The 14,579-nt window shown below is 43.8% G+C and overlaps 1 protein-coding gene across 1 annotated transcript; it reads left to right on the plus strand.

Moving 5' to 3' along the window:
• The first annotated feature begins 3,338 nt into the window (after window positions 1-3,338).
• On the plus strand, window positions 3,339-14,052 carry LOC124049911 (cAMP-specific 3',5'-cyclic phosphodiesterase 4C-like). The gene is made up of 16 exons (XM_046372029.1): window positions 3,339-3,470; window positions 4,305-4,439; window positions 5,548-5,675; window positions 5,788-5,970; window positions 6,100-6,139; window positions 6,312-6,382; window positions 6,865-7,027; window positions 7,308-7,401; window positions 7,512-7,669; window positions 8,872-8,970; window positions 9,116-9,280; window positions 10,215-10,314; window positions 10,405-10,559; window positions 11,228-11,350; window positions 11,471-11,653; window positions 12,683-14,052. Exons 1-16 carry the CDS (start codon window positions 3,429-3,431, stop codon window positions 13,646-13,648), a joined length of 2,805 nt encoding a protein of 934 aa, XP_046227985.1. The 5' UTR covers window positions 3,339-3,428; the 3' UTR covers window positions 13,649-14,052.
• Window positions 14,053-14,579: the final 527 nt, after the last annotated feature.

Raw genomic sequence — 14,579 nt, forward strand, 5'->3', positions numbered from 1 at the left:
TTTGTGTTTAATTTATTAACTTTTCCACTAGTTGCCATGAATCCTGACTCTTTTTTTTTCCCATCTCTCTCACTTGCATAATTGATTGCTGGGTCGCTCTCCCTCTCTCTCCTCCATAATTAATTGGTGGGTTTGATTTAGTGGTCTGTGCAGGATTTTTTGAGGCAAAGCTTCTTTGTGCAGTCACTTTTGTAAATAGAAAACAATCAGCGCAGGCCGGGGGCATAAATCAAATCTAGATAATGCCTATAAAAGCCGATGGGAGAGCAGAACAGAACAGTCACAGCTTCATGCAGAGCTGCTGCGGTGTGTTTGCATGTTCACATCGGTGTGTGGTTGTGATCGTCGGTTTCCTTCACATGCAGAGAATATTTCAGTCTGCACAGGTTGAGTTTCTGAATGTTAACTGGGATTTTTACAATCACAGTATTGGTCTTGTAGAGCTGAAACGGATGTTCAAGCAGAAATCTGCCTTTAGTCTTACATCAACGAAGTGCAGGGACTGTACTATAAGTTTGAGGTACCTGTAGTATTTCCATTTTGTACAGCTTCATGTTTCTGCTCCACTACATTAATGCAGCAGTGATCTTAATCTATAAATCATCATATACATAACAGTAAACATTGCGGGCAACAGTTTACTGCACAGTGAGCACTTTTACTTTTCATACTTGCTTTTGCTTGAGCTCTTGAACGCAGGACTTAATCTTGTAGTGGAGTATTTTCACAATGTGACATCAGTACTTGTACTTAAGTGAAGAATCTGAATATTTCTTCCTCCACTGCGTACAATATAGTAAGCTGATCACATCAAATCACCAATCGGCTTCATTGAGAAAATAAATCGGCTGATTTAATCAATTGACTGTCTTGTTTGTTGTCAATGGAGTGAATTCACAAAGTGAAGCTTAAGCACAAAGAGCTTGTGACTCTAGCTTTGGGAAGCTCAGGGTACACATCCATTCAATACTGTTCAAGAAGGTGAGGGGGGAAGAAACACACAGAGAAGCACATTTACTGTTTTAGAGCTTAAAATGGATAAATGTCCTTGAATGACTGTAAAAGGACATGGGAGAAAGAAGGAGAGTGAGTAACAGGATATATATATACATAATGAGCTGTGTGTTCCAGTGAAACTGCTGTGTGTGGGTGAGTACAATGGAGAGAAATGACGCCTGACTTTTAAAGCACAGAATCGGCGTGTGGCTGCTAATGAAAGGAGGGAAGGAAAAGGCAGGGGTGCCGACGGAGGGAGGAGGAGCGGAGGCTGTTGCACGGGATTAATGGACACAGTGTGCGTCTGTGCGGGAGGTGGGAGGAGGGGTGGGGGGAGATGGGCTTCTCCACGGAGGATGTGGTGGTGTTGGTGGTGGGGGCGGCTGGGGGAGACCACTGTGGCAGGGGAGAGGGAGAGGAGAGACAGGGAGGGAGGGAGGCAGGCTGATGAAGCCGCGGATATTCATGAAGATGCCAAGTGTTTTTTCTTTTTTTCTTTTTTTTCCTTTCCTCTCGCCGTGGTGACACACTGATGGTCTGCAGAGAGACAGAGGGAGCGGGGAAGGGAGAAGGGGAAGGAGACGAGTGAAAGCAAGACGAGGCCCAGCCCATCTTCCCATTGATCTTGAGGCGATCAAGGTGAGTGTGTTTTTTATTCTTACATGCTGTAGCCTGACTCTGTTTGTGTGTGTGAGTTTTTGTGTGTGTGTATGTACATGTGTGTCAGTCTGACACATATCTCTTGCTGTGCGTGTGCAGACGGGCATGATGGGAGGGCTGTCCTCATGTATGTTTCAGCGTGTGTGTTTTTTATATACATATTTGGGTGTTTTGTAACAGACGAGCAGGCTGGTAGTTGAGCTGCATATTGATGCATTGCTGCTTGGTTTTATAAGCTGCTTTATCTGTAGTGGAGGTGGTACTGCTGGCAGCCATGGTGTGTGTATGTGCTCACATTTCTCATCGTCTGTGTATATATATGTCACTGTGTCACTATGCATTTGTTGATTTCTCCACACAGATCCTTTTATTTTTCTGAACTCTGTGCAGACTCTGGCATGAGAGAGCGTTCATTGAGTGGGTGTGTTCTTGATGACCCCTGGTAAAAGTCGTCTCCACTGCTGTCTGTCTGTTTACCAGATCAATCAGAAACACACCGATATGCCGAAACTGTCCTATCCAATGGAATTAGGTCATGTCGGACTGCTCACAGTAATTATATAACATCACAGAGCTTTGCTGTTGCAGTATCTGCTCCGAATTAGCCACACAGTAGGTACAGCTCCTGCAATGCCACCACGGCCAAGATATTTTCTTCGGGCTGCCCCCGTTATCAAGTTGACCAATCATTTGCTGGGATGTTGGTTGGACGTTCGGGTATTTTATTAGTATTTCATTAGATTTTCATGAGTTTTGTACTGTGGAAAACAACTGGCATTTGTTCCCAAATATATCTCCAAGCTGGCTCCTAAAGGAGCTCTGTATGCTAATGTATGAAAGGATTTTAAATTATTTGGTGATGCATTAATTGAATTTGTTAGATAACGGCAGGACAGAGAGTACTGAAAGAAGGAAGGAGTGAGGACTCAAAAGAGAAAACTAGTGGATGATTTTTGAATCCTTGCTCGTTCATACTCTCCATTTCTGTTTTCTCACAGGCAATCAGGACACATTGAGACAGACTCGAGGATGGATCCTGGAATACCAAACCTGGAATTTTGACATCTGGATTTAACACTTCTCCCTATGCAGAGTTTGGATCCGACTCACCAATGAGACAATGCAAAACTGATCTGAGACGGGAGACGGTTTGGTGCAAATTGTCCCACAAACTGGATCTGGATTATTAATTAATGGAGAACTTCATTCATGTGGGATCGGGTTTACAAATGGGAAATGTCATGCGAACATCAAATTGGATAAACATTTTAGAAGACTTGGGAAAAGGTTTTCCTCAGCAGTGACATGATGAACTCTGTCGGGGTTTCCCAATGGCTCGCCTGGCCAAAGCAAGACGACATGCAGTCGGATTTATTTTTTCTCAGAAAGTGGTAGCTTACGCCAAAATGGAGTGAGACTTGTCTTTTTGTCTTTCTTGGTCCACCTTTTGGCTTTTGAATATACGACGGATCAAAACAAAGGTCAACCCCCTCAACCTGAGCCTGGAGCCTCTGAGGGGCACATAAATGTACCTTTAGCATTAGCGGCAGGTTGGACGCCCAGTTTCAGCCATCCCAACACTAAGGTGTGGACAGACAGCGAGCGAGGAGGTTGGCTGGCTGAGTCAGCTCCAATGGGGGCCGGTTGTGACCCGGTCTGACCCCGGTTTGACCTTGCAGTGACCTTTGCCCTCTCCGGTCCTGGCTCTCCACCTGCTCTGCTGCCTGGGTTCCGGAACGCTCCGCCCTGGGGCCCAGAACGAGCCAATCAGAATGAAGAAGAGCCACAGCGTGCTGTCTGTGACTGGAGAAGAGGTGAGAAGGAGAATATAAACAGAGCAGGCATATACTTGAAAATCATCTTGTCACACGTTTCCATGAGAGTAGATACCAGAGCAGACTGTCAGACTTGATTTTGTGTGTGCGTGTGTGTGTGCAAGTGTTTTCTTGAATGCTTTCGATGACACACAAAGCTTGTGAGTTTAACACATCTAAGGCTGCCTTTGTGCTTGTTGTTGACGTCCATGGACGCACTCAGAAGTCAGAGTGGACGGTCTGTCTCCTCCAGCCTCCACTCGCACAGTGTGAACCTCTTACTGTAGTCCTCTGTGTAAATGAGCTCTTTTGTTTTAAAGGTAACATAATTTCATCCGTTGTTCAAATGTTCTTTTATTGTTTATGCTGAGCAGGTGCCCATACGTTCGTTTATGTTTGTGTGCGTGTGTGCGTGTGGATGGATGTGTGCATCTTTCCACATCTGGGTCTGAACGACATCAAACGCAGCATGGAAGCAACACGGCACTGTTGCCTAGCAACTGCTACCATTCCCCTAGTGTTTTGTTGCTACGGTACTGCAGTGCAGATCAGCCTCTAAGAGCTCAGTCTATAGAGGCCTTATCCCAGACACACTCTCTCACTCACACACACACACACACACATACATGTAGCCGAACACACACACGCTGGTGATTTATCGCATGTGGAAGTTTCTTCACTTGCAAAAATCTGAATATGGCAAATCAACATCAGTGTGCCAAAATGACACCAGTATGCACGAATAATTTTGCAAAGAAAAAAAAAATTTTTATCTTTCAAAGACGTGTCTCTCTCACTCCACTTATTTGTTTCCCTCACCCCCCCCTCACACAGGGCAATGATACAGATATAACAGGTGCTGGGGAGAAGGCGGAGTCATCTCGCTACAGCCGATCTTATACGTCTGGGGCCACGCTGGGGGCCGAGCTACGCAGAGGGAGGAGCAGAAGACTCTCATCTAGTCTCCAGGTATTGAAAGGAAGCCTACTCGGGGCCCCTGGGGTAAAGATGGGCTGTGGTCCCCCATTAAGCGGCTTCTCCCATGTGAGCATAACATTAAAGGACCATGCTGTTGATTACAGTTTTGCATGAATGACTCCTACCAAAGCGTAGGATCCACTGACATTTCATTTTGATATGGTGAAGTTACTCTGTCAAGATGAGATAATGCAGTGCAGACTTTCCAAGTCAGTTTGTGCCTAAAATGCAGTACTAAGCAGCAATAATGTAACACTGAGAACATTTTATGCAGACTTCATGTTCACTGCGATGGATAAAAGCTGCAATAATCAATATTTTTATGTTAACAATAGATCGAATGGCTACGTGTAGTGTGACAAACCCACAGAGAATTATCACCCAACCCCTCAGCTCATTGTTTTCTTGCAGCCTACGGCTTTACTGTTTAGTTTTATTAGCTGTTTTAAAGAGAATAGTCTGATTAATTTGCCTGCCCAGCATCGAATGGCAAACAAACAAAGTCAGCATTTAGCTGGTGAACATAGTGGAACATTTCGCACCTAAAGAGTCTTTTATTTTTCTGAGGAGTTGGCGAAAAGCAAAATAGAATGAAAAGATTCATCATTGGACTGACATTTACCAGATGGATGCCACAATTCCAAATAAATGCTGGAGTTCTGCCATAACTGCTGGATGTGGGAATGGGAAGCCACTTACCAAGACGTTTCCTGTATCATTTTATAAGGTGATGTTATCAGTGAGGAGTTTACTCCTTGTGTTTCTGCTGCTGCCAACTGACCAAAAAAAAATTATGAAATCTGGACCTCATATTGCACTCAAGTGAAAGGAAACCAGTGGGGCCTGGAAAGACAGGAAATAAATAAATGCGATCTGAAAACTCCTCTGCATGCATTTAAAAGTGCAGCAGCTGAAAGTATTGATTGCACTGAAAAGAATGAATGATTCATAGTTAGAAACCTAAATGTCAAGCAAACTACATGCACAAATTTGCAAATAATCAAGTTAGCTCAGAACAGGTGACAGTGAATCTGGGCTCTTGGGGGAAGTTGCCTGTGCAGCTGGTTCCACCTACAAACCCGTGCTTCTCACTTCACAGGTACCCTGCTGGCTTCGCCCTCGAGACCGCACTCGATCGCCAGAGGTCCTGAACAACGTGTCGCGTCCAACGACTCTTCCTCTCCGCATCCCGCCACGCATCTCCATCACACAAGCAGACGCTGACAGGTTTGCACACAGTTTAACTTCATTTCGAAACACTGATTTCACCTTGCAGGGAGCTTCACAGGGTGTTTCATTTCTGGCCTCTCTAACCATCAAACTTTTACTCCCCCTCCAGTTACGAAGCAGAAAATGGCGTCTCACCAGGTCACACCCCGCTGGGTTCGCAGAGTCCAGGCCTCACACTGCACACCTCCTTTCCCCAGGGCCAGAGAAGGGAGTCCTTCCTCTACCGCTCTGACTCGGACTACGACATGTCGCCCAAGACGGTCTCTCGTAATTCCTCCCTCGCCAGCGAAGGGTGAGATGCAGGCAGAAAGACAAAAAGAATGGCCGAAAGAGAGAAGGAACATGCATGTGTGTACTGATATGTTTCCAGGAGAAATACTGCTATAATTTCTGCTTCCTTGCTTATTTTCAATTTTCTCAGGCACACAGCAGAAGACTTCATCGTCACACCTTTTGCTCAAGTGAGTTTCACTTTATAGGTAAATCGTGTACTGACTGTAGATTAATCATTGTGTAAAATGTTCCATCAAGCAAGTAGCTTCTCAACCACATTACTCTGACCGGTCGGGAAATAGTTAACTGAATATTTTTCTGAGGTATGCATATATCCTGTGATACTGTGTGATCATTTAGGTACTGGCCAGCCTGCGATCAGTGCGGAGCAACTTCACCATTCTTGCCAACGTCTCCACACCGACAGTCAAGTCAGTACCGGCTCATCGACCTGAAACATCTCGCTCTTGCACAGTATTAGAGTATTTTGGCCATTTGTGTAAACAATCAAAGAGGCAGTAATTTCAACATGTGACCGCCTACAGGTCATACTGGATGGAAAACAAGCACTCATCCTTAACAGAGAGAGCGAGGCACACTTTTATTTTGCATCTTCTGTGTTTTCATTTCAATAAAGTTTTATTTAGGCCAAATTCTTTAAGGGCACTTTTATGCAGCAGCTTGCCAACCAGTTCCACTTACACACACAGGGGAAAAGAAAAGGAATTTAAAAAAACCCAAAAAAAAACCCCAAAACAAAACCTAGTAATCACAAAACTACAAATAATCAGATTACAGTCTAAGCAGACGCACATGTTATGGAAGCGGTTGCTAACTTGTTGCTGTTAATGGTAGGTTCTGGTAGGTCTAACTATCAGACGTGGCAGACTGACAGAAACTGTTGTGTCCTCAGGAGGTCTCCTATGGGTGGGGTGTGTGTCAGTCCCAGGGCGTCACTATCAGACCAGCAGTACCAGCAGCTCGCCCTGGACACGCTGGAGGAGCTGGACTGGTGCTTGGACCAGCTCGAGACCATCCAGACGCACCGCTCTGTCAGTGAAATGGCCTCCAACAAGGTACACAAACACCACTGGTCCAACTAACATACACTGTATAGACAAAAGTATTGGGACAAGTGGCCGTTACGCCAACAAGGAGTTTAACGACATTGCATTCTAAACACATAGGCATTGAAATGGAGCTGGTCCCCTCCTTGGCACCCACTCTTCTGGGAAGGCTTTCTATGAGATTTTCGAGTGTTTCTGTAAAGTTTCCTTAGTTTCCACCAGCAGTCATGACCAGAACCTGGAGAAACAGCACATCACTGCCTCATGTCTCTGTTTTGCTGTAATTCAGTTTAAGAGGATGCTGAACAGAGAGCTCTCCCACCTGTCGGAGATGAGTCGCTCTGGTAACCAGGTGTCTGAATACATCTCCAGCACCTTTATGGGTGAGTGGGACCAGAATCTGATTTCCGTCCACTTCACATTTATGACATTTGCCAAATAAAAACAATAAATCTGTCTGTATGTGTGTGTGCCTTTGTCCAATAATCTGCAGACAAGCAGAACGAGGTGGAAATCCCGTCTCCTACTCTGAAAGACAAACCCATGAGTCACATCAGCGGAGTAAGGAAACTGTCTCACAGCTCCAGCCTCTCCAGCACTTCGATGCCTCGCTTCGGTGTCAACACAGACCACGAGGATGAGCTTGCCAAGGTCTCGTCTGTTTTTCTCTGACTCACATAAAATAACTTGCACAAATCATCCCGGTTCAGACTTTGACTGTGAACTCTGTGAACGCTGATAATATGTTTTTTATCTTGTGCGCACAAGCTTTCAGGATTTCAGGGGTCGGTAGAGTCTTTTCTTTTGCACTGTTTTATTTAAATCTTTTCTTATTTGTTCCTTGTGGCATTAGGGAGAAAGTACGTGTATAAAGATTGAATCTGCTGTTATTCCTTTTATCTGCTTTTTGTATGTGGTGCTTCATTGTTTAGTTCGATTCAGTCTGTAGCACCAAATGTTTGGAAAGCCCCCCAGTAGGAAACCATCACCCCCCCCATCCTGCATCTTCACCTAGCAGTACATAAATCACATGTAACTATACTACCAGCTGACAGTGAATCTGAGCTAAACTAGAAAATTCGCATGACCTCATTATGAGGTTAAAAGAGTGAAGCGACAGCAGTCAGTCAGAGGTTGCAGATATTCCCAGTGCATCTCTGGACACCTTGACACACACATTGAAGAGTCAAGGTTATTTTGAGTGTTATGAAATGGAAGTCTGCCGTGTGATCACTGCTCAGAAGTGACCAGGCAAGTAAAAAGTGTGAACCATCCACACACAGCACCATGTGTGGACACTGTGTGTCCTAAGGCTGACCTGAAATCGTTAAGCTAAATTGTCACATTTTGACTTGGTAGCAAACGTCGATGCTTTACATTTATTGACTTGTATTGGATGTATAATGATTCTCCTAAGTAATTTATGTCTGTGATGCATAATTATTTTCACTATTGAATTATTTATTTTCTCAGTTGTTTGGTGTGTGAAATGTTACAAAATGCTCATAACAATTCGCTAAAGCCTAAAGTGAGACGTTGTCATTGTCCTAAAAGTCATCTGAAATGCAAAAGTGTCCTTTTTACTATCAAAGAAGAAATCCAGTAAATAATCATATTCAATCATTTGAGGTCTAAGTTAAATACTTGGCTGGTTTGAAAAATGGATAGATGTCATTGGTTCCTCTCAGTTTGATTTTATGTTATTTGGATGTTGTTGTTGTTGTGATGTTGTTGTGATCCATAATGTTGATTACTGTGTAACCTTTGTGTTTAATTCAGCTTTAATATTTATTCTTATTTAAAATGAACGACTCACGTCATCTTTGTCTCTGTGTGTCTGTGTGTTCGACCAGGAGTTGGAAGATCTGGACAAGTGGAGTTTCAACATATTCCGAGTAGCAGAATTCTCCAACAACAGACCTCTGAGCTGCGTCATGTACGCCATCTTCCAGGTAAACAAAATGACTGTGAACGTGTGGGAGTGTGTGTTTTCTCCGGGATTGTTGTCACCTCAGGTGTTTGTGTGAGTTTGCTGGCGTACATGACGTTCTCCCGTCGGAGTGTGTAAAGTCCTGACTCCTCCTCCTCCCTCCTCAGGAGCGAGAGCTGTTGAAGACGTTTCGTATCCCAGTCGACACCTTCGTCACTTATGTGATGACCTTGGAGGACCATTACCATGGAAACGTAGCGTATCACAATAGCCTCCATGCTGCAGATGTCACCCAGTCCACACATGTCCTCCTCTCGACGCCTGCTCTGGATGTAGGGTCACACACACACACGGGCACGCACGCATACACAAATATGGTTCCCCTACCTGCTGTTGTTATTTTTTTTGGCTTGACAAAAATGCATTTTTTTCACAGAATACAATTGAGTGCAGCACAATAGAAGTTTATTACCAAACCAAAGCTGGGAAATTAATGTGACTCAGTTTTTCTCTATTTCTGACACTCAGTATCGGAAAAGCAACATGACATGATGATGTAGGTTGTGCTGAAAACAGTGCTGTGGTGTTGGATGTGATAAACACAAATGCAGATCTCACTGTTCTGACTGCATAAAGAAATGAACTCTTTGTTGCCTGGATTTAATGCCTGAGGTGGTGGTGTGTTCTTTATACATGAAAGTTTGCCTAAAATTAAATTTAAAAAAATTGCCATATATTGAATCAATATCATATATGCCATATATATTCTCAGTATTCTAAATAAACAGACAAATTCACAGCTTTAAGTTTAAGTTAAGTAAAAAGTTAAAAGAATGAATGTTACTAAGGATCAAGGAACTTTTATTGTCATACCAGCTCACATTTACATGTTTATGGTACGAAATTAGGGCTCAGGTCCTGGGATAAATAAGTAGAATATGAAAACATGAAATGAAAAGTTGGATAAAATAGAAATATAAATAAATATATATATATATATATATATATATATATATATATATATATATATATATAAGCTGAATACGAATACAATATAAAACTAAACATTTGAAAAAAAGAAATAAAGAAGCCAGTTTTAGCATGTGCAGCATAAATATGCATGTGCAAGTGTGTGGAAGTATGAGGTAGTCCAGGAAAGTAGTCCGTAATGTTGCACTTGTGGGTGTAAAGTGTGTGTGTGCGTGTGCCTATGAAGATCCCAGTTGTGTTTCCCATCTCTTTTTCTGCTCGTCTTATCCCTTTCAGGCCGTCTTCACTGACCTGGAGATCCTCGCCGCTCTGTTCGCTGCAGCTATCCATGATGTCGACCACCCAGGGGTTTCCAATCAGTTCCTCATCAACACCAGTGAGTGCACACGCCCACAGACAAAAGGTAAGATCTGTTTCTATATTTGTGTTCACACCCTCCTCCTGTGCTTCTCTTGGCTGCGCTCAGACTCCGAGCTGGCCCTCATGTATAACGATGAGTCCGTTTTGGAGAACCACCACCTCGCTGTGGGCTTCAAGCTTCTGCACCAGGAAAACTGTGACATCTTCCAGAATCTCACCAAGCGGCAGCGCCAGAGCCTTCGCAAGCTCGTCATCGACATGGTGAGGACACGCGTCTGCCACATCTCACACCACGCCAGAGAAATGATGAACAAATGCACAAAATGTAATTTGACTTCTCCTCCAGCTTATTTTGGTTAGTCAGTCGTGGGTGATCTGCTCTTTAGGCTGCTGGTTTCTACTGTCTCGTGTTCTGTAAGGTTTATTTATTGGATCTCGTATTTTGTGACTCTTGTTTTTGTTTTCTATTTGGCAGTTTTATTAATTTAAGTTAGTACAAGTTAATTTTGTTTAATGAGGATCTTTTTTATGCTCCTCGACTGTAACTCATTGCTGCCTTTCTTGACCAGGACCTTCTTAAAAATATGGTATAAAAAGTCCTGGTTAAAATATATCTGAGCTAATCCGGTTAGCAGCTTTTTAAAAGCCTTTTTAATGTAAAAGCCAGCGTCTCCATGGGCCTTTACAATAATGCACCAACTTTCTTCCTCAGGACTCTCAGTCACTTTAAGAACTGGATTTCTTCCAAAACTGCATTATAGAAATATAATTTAAATGCCCAGCCCATTAAAAAAAGTGCTCTTTGTCTGGCTGTTACTGCATAAAGCTAAAAGACGCCCTAAAGGAGGTCTGATCACTGGTTTTAACTTCTGTTTCAGTACAGTTTGTGCTTCTTGTCTGGTTTTGTCTTACTGTCTTAATGTCTGCAGGTGTTGGCCACAGACATGTCCAAACACATGACCCTACTGGCTGACCTAAAGACAATGGTGGAGACCAAGAAGGTGACCAGCTCTGGTGTGCTGCTCCTAGACCACTACACAGAACGGATACAGGTAACTTGTCAGGGTTATGCCAGGTTGCCAGGTTATGCCATACCAGGGTGGCTGTTCACACAGACTCTGGTCAGTGGTGTGTCTGCTGTACTCTGGGAACGTGTGTCTGTGTGTGTTTAGGTGCTCAGGAACATGGTGCACTGTGCAGACCTGAGCAACCCCACCAAGACGCTGCCACTATACCAGCAGTGGACGGAGAGGATCATGGAGGAGTTCTTTCGTCAGGGCGACAAAGAGCGAGAGAGGGGGATGGAGATCAGCGCCATGTGTGACAAACACACTGCTTCAGTGGAGAAGAGTCAGGTGACACTCGATCTCTGCCTCCCACCCAGTTTAAATGTGCTACTGTCAGTACAATTAATCCACACTGATGAATTGTGTTGTGAACGTTCTGTCACAACACAAAAGCAATAATGGACCTCTAACATGCAACTTAACAGGACAGAATGACAGCTATTTGGTAAAGCTTAAACCCTTCAGTTTATGCTCAGATTGTCAGAAATGTGACTTGTGGAGTCATTCACAAACACTCCAAAGTTTCATAATGTGGCAGCATGGGGCAAAATACCAAATGTCATAATGATGAAATGACACCGTGCAGGAGGACTGAACTGATAAAGAGTAACAGTCGTCACATATAGATCCTCTGAGAGACACTTAAAAAAGATATTTAATGAAAATACAACAAACTGCATCATTTTCAAATTGTTTTCTATGTAATAATATTAGGCAAAAATTCATTTTATGTACTTTTTCTAAATTGTTTTGCTTTGCATTGTGACAGGAAACAATCAATGCACAGCACTTTGTTTGTTTGCCCCCCCCATTTATTTCATAAATTTGGCATTGAAGCATTGACTAACTTCAGATTAACTCTGGCAATCATTACATCGTTCGTTATTGTACTTTGGATGTCTGTATGACAAATGAATTTCTGTTTCAGTGTCCAGTTGGCAGTGGCTACAGTCATACGTCTCTTATAATAACCTCTGACATTAAACAGTGGCATTTTTCTTTCTAAACTTTGTGGTCATACTGTCCACAAGATTAAATTTTTCTTTTCTTCAGAGGTTCTCTGCCAGTCGCATTTCTCTGTACCTTAAAGCATGAGTTCAGGTGGGAAAAGTTAGAAGATTGATGTCACTCTTGTGTCTGTTAGATAATGTGGTGATTTTTTTTAAACTGTGGACAAAGCCAGTCTAGCCCCCACATTTCCTGTCTTTATGCTAAGCTAGGCTAACTGACTGTGGCTTCATATTTACTGCACAGACACTAGAGTTTCTAATCTCAGAATGTCTAAATCTTTCTTTAATGCCACCTCTGATCTTCTAGGTGGGTTTCATCGATTACATTGTCCACCCGCTGTGGGAGACGTGGGCTGACCTGGTTCACCCGGACGCCCAGGAGCTGCTGGACACCCTGGAGGAGAACAGGCAGTGGTATCTGAACACCATGCCCCAGTCCCCCTCACCTCCCCCTGACAGACACCTACAGCACGACCGCTTCCAGTTCGAACTCACCTTGGAGGACCTGGAGCACAACAACCACAACCACATAGACCTGAGAAACAGCACCCGGAAAGCCATCTGTGATGGCAGCGCCAAAGACCAAACACAGGACGGCCAGGCGGAGCTGGGAGACGAGGAACAGAACCATGTGGAAACTGAGAAAGAAGACGAGGAGAATCACAACAGTGAACACAATGGAGTCCAGGAGGAGGAGGAGGAGGAGGAGGTGAAGGAGGACGCAGAGGAGGAACATGGAGAGGAACAAGTGGAAGAAGACGGAGGAGGGCAGACAGATGAAATAGAAGAGGAAGTTAATGATGCAGTGGAGGATGAGGAGACTGAACAAGAAGAGGAGGAGAATGAGAAAAAGGAAGGGGAAAAAGAGCAGGAAGGGGATGATGAGGAAGGGGGAAAGGACGAAGAGGAAGGTGCAGAGAATGAGGAAAGAGAAGGTGAGGAAACTTTGGATAAGGAGGAGGTTGAGGGGGAGGAAGAAATAGAAAATGAGGAGGCAGAAGTGGAGGAAAATGAGGAGGGAGAGATGGAGGAGAAAGAAGAGGAAGAGGCAGCAGAGATGGAGGAAGATGTCCAACAAGAGGATGAGACAGAGACAGAAGAGAACGTGAACGGGGAAGAGGAGGCAGCAATGGAGGATGAAGCTGAAGAGGAGGTAAAAGAAACAGAGGAGGTTGAAGAGGAAGAAGACAAAGGAGATTTGGAGGAAGAGGAGGCACCAGCTGAGGATGAAACTGGAGAGGAGGAGGTAGAGGAAGATGAAGAAGAAAGTTAGTTGGGTGTGAAAACATAAACGGGTCAGTGAGGAAAGGTCAACAGAGAGAGTTAAAAAAAAAAAAACAAGCCGGAAAGGCTTTGACGGTTTGCAGTACGAATGTCACAGAAGAGGACAAAGAGCTGAAGACGCCCTTCTTGCTCTGACGCACGTCTTGAAGTGACCCTCTCAGCTGAAGGCCAGCGTATGCTCATCTACAGACATTTTAAGCAGACACCACAGACAGTACAGACGGAAAGTACAACACCGGACACAAAGACAAAACCTGGCTGAGGCATCTGCTCTCCTGAACAGCCAGACTGTTTCAGCGTCTTGACCAACTGGTAGTGATAGAAAGACCAGAGTCTTCTTCACCAAGTATCTGTACATCCATCACTGCCGTAGGGAATAAACGGGGGGACAATAAAAACGGGGGTTGGGGGGGGGGGGGCTGTTTTATCAATCTTTTGTAGCTCCGGAAAATCTAAAAACCCTGAAATACGTACCTGCAAATAAGTGCTACCCATCATCTGTCCGTCACCGTCTCTGTCTCTTTTATGAGAAACATACCACCACACATACTGACCAGTAACTGTTTAAAGAATGTCGACTTCCTGTCAAAAAAGAGAAAAAAAACAAACAAAAAAACAACAAAAAGTCTGGAAAGTGTCGTCTGTTGTCTTATATTTACTACAAAAACTTTCCACCTGTGAACAGGATACAGAAAGCAACCTTTGGGCTCAGTTTAACCTCTTCACATACTAACCTTAAAGCGACAATGCTGGATTTCTGAATAACATCTGGACTCCTTTGCTGGGAACATTTGCAGTCCAGCTCAAAAGACTGACGTATTGTACGTGTCGATGTCAGTTCACGTTTAAAAAAAAAACAACAAAACAATACAAAAAAAAACAACCCAGTATTCATCCCATCACGACAGTTTCACCACTCC

Source organism: Scatophagus argus, chromosome 2 (genome assembly GCF_020382885.2).
Source record: "Scatophagus argus isolate fScaArg1 chromosome 2, fScaArg1.pri, whole genome shotgun sequence".
NCBI lineage: Eukaryota > Metazoa > Chordata > Actinopteri > Scatophagidae > Scatophagus > Scatophagus argus.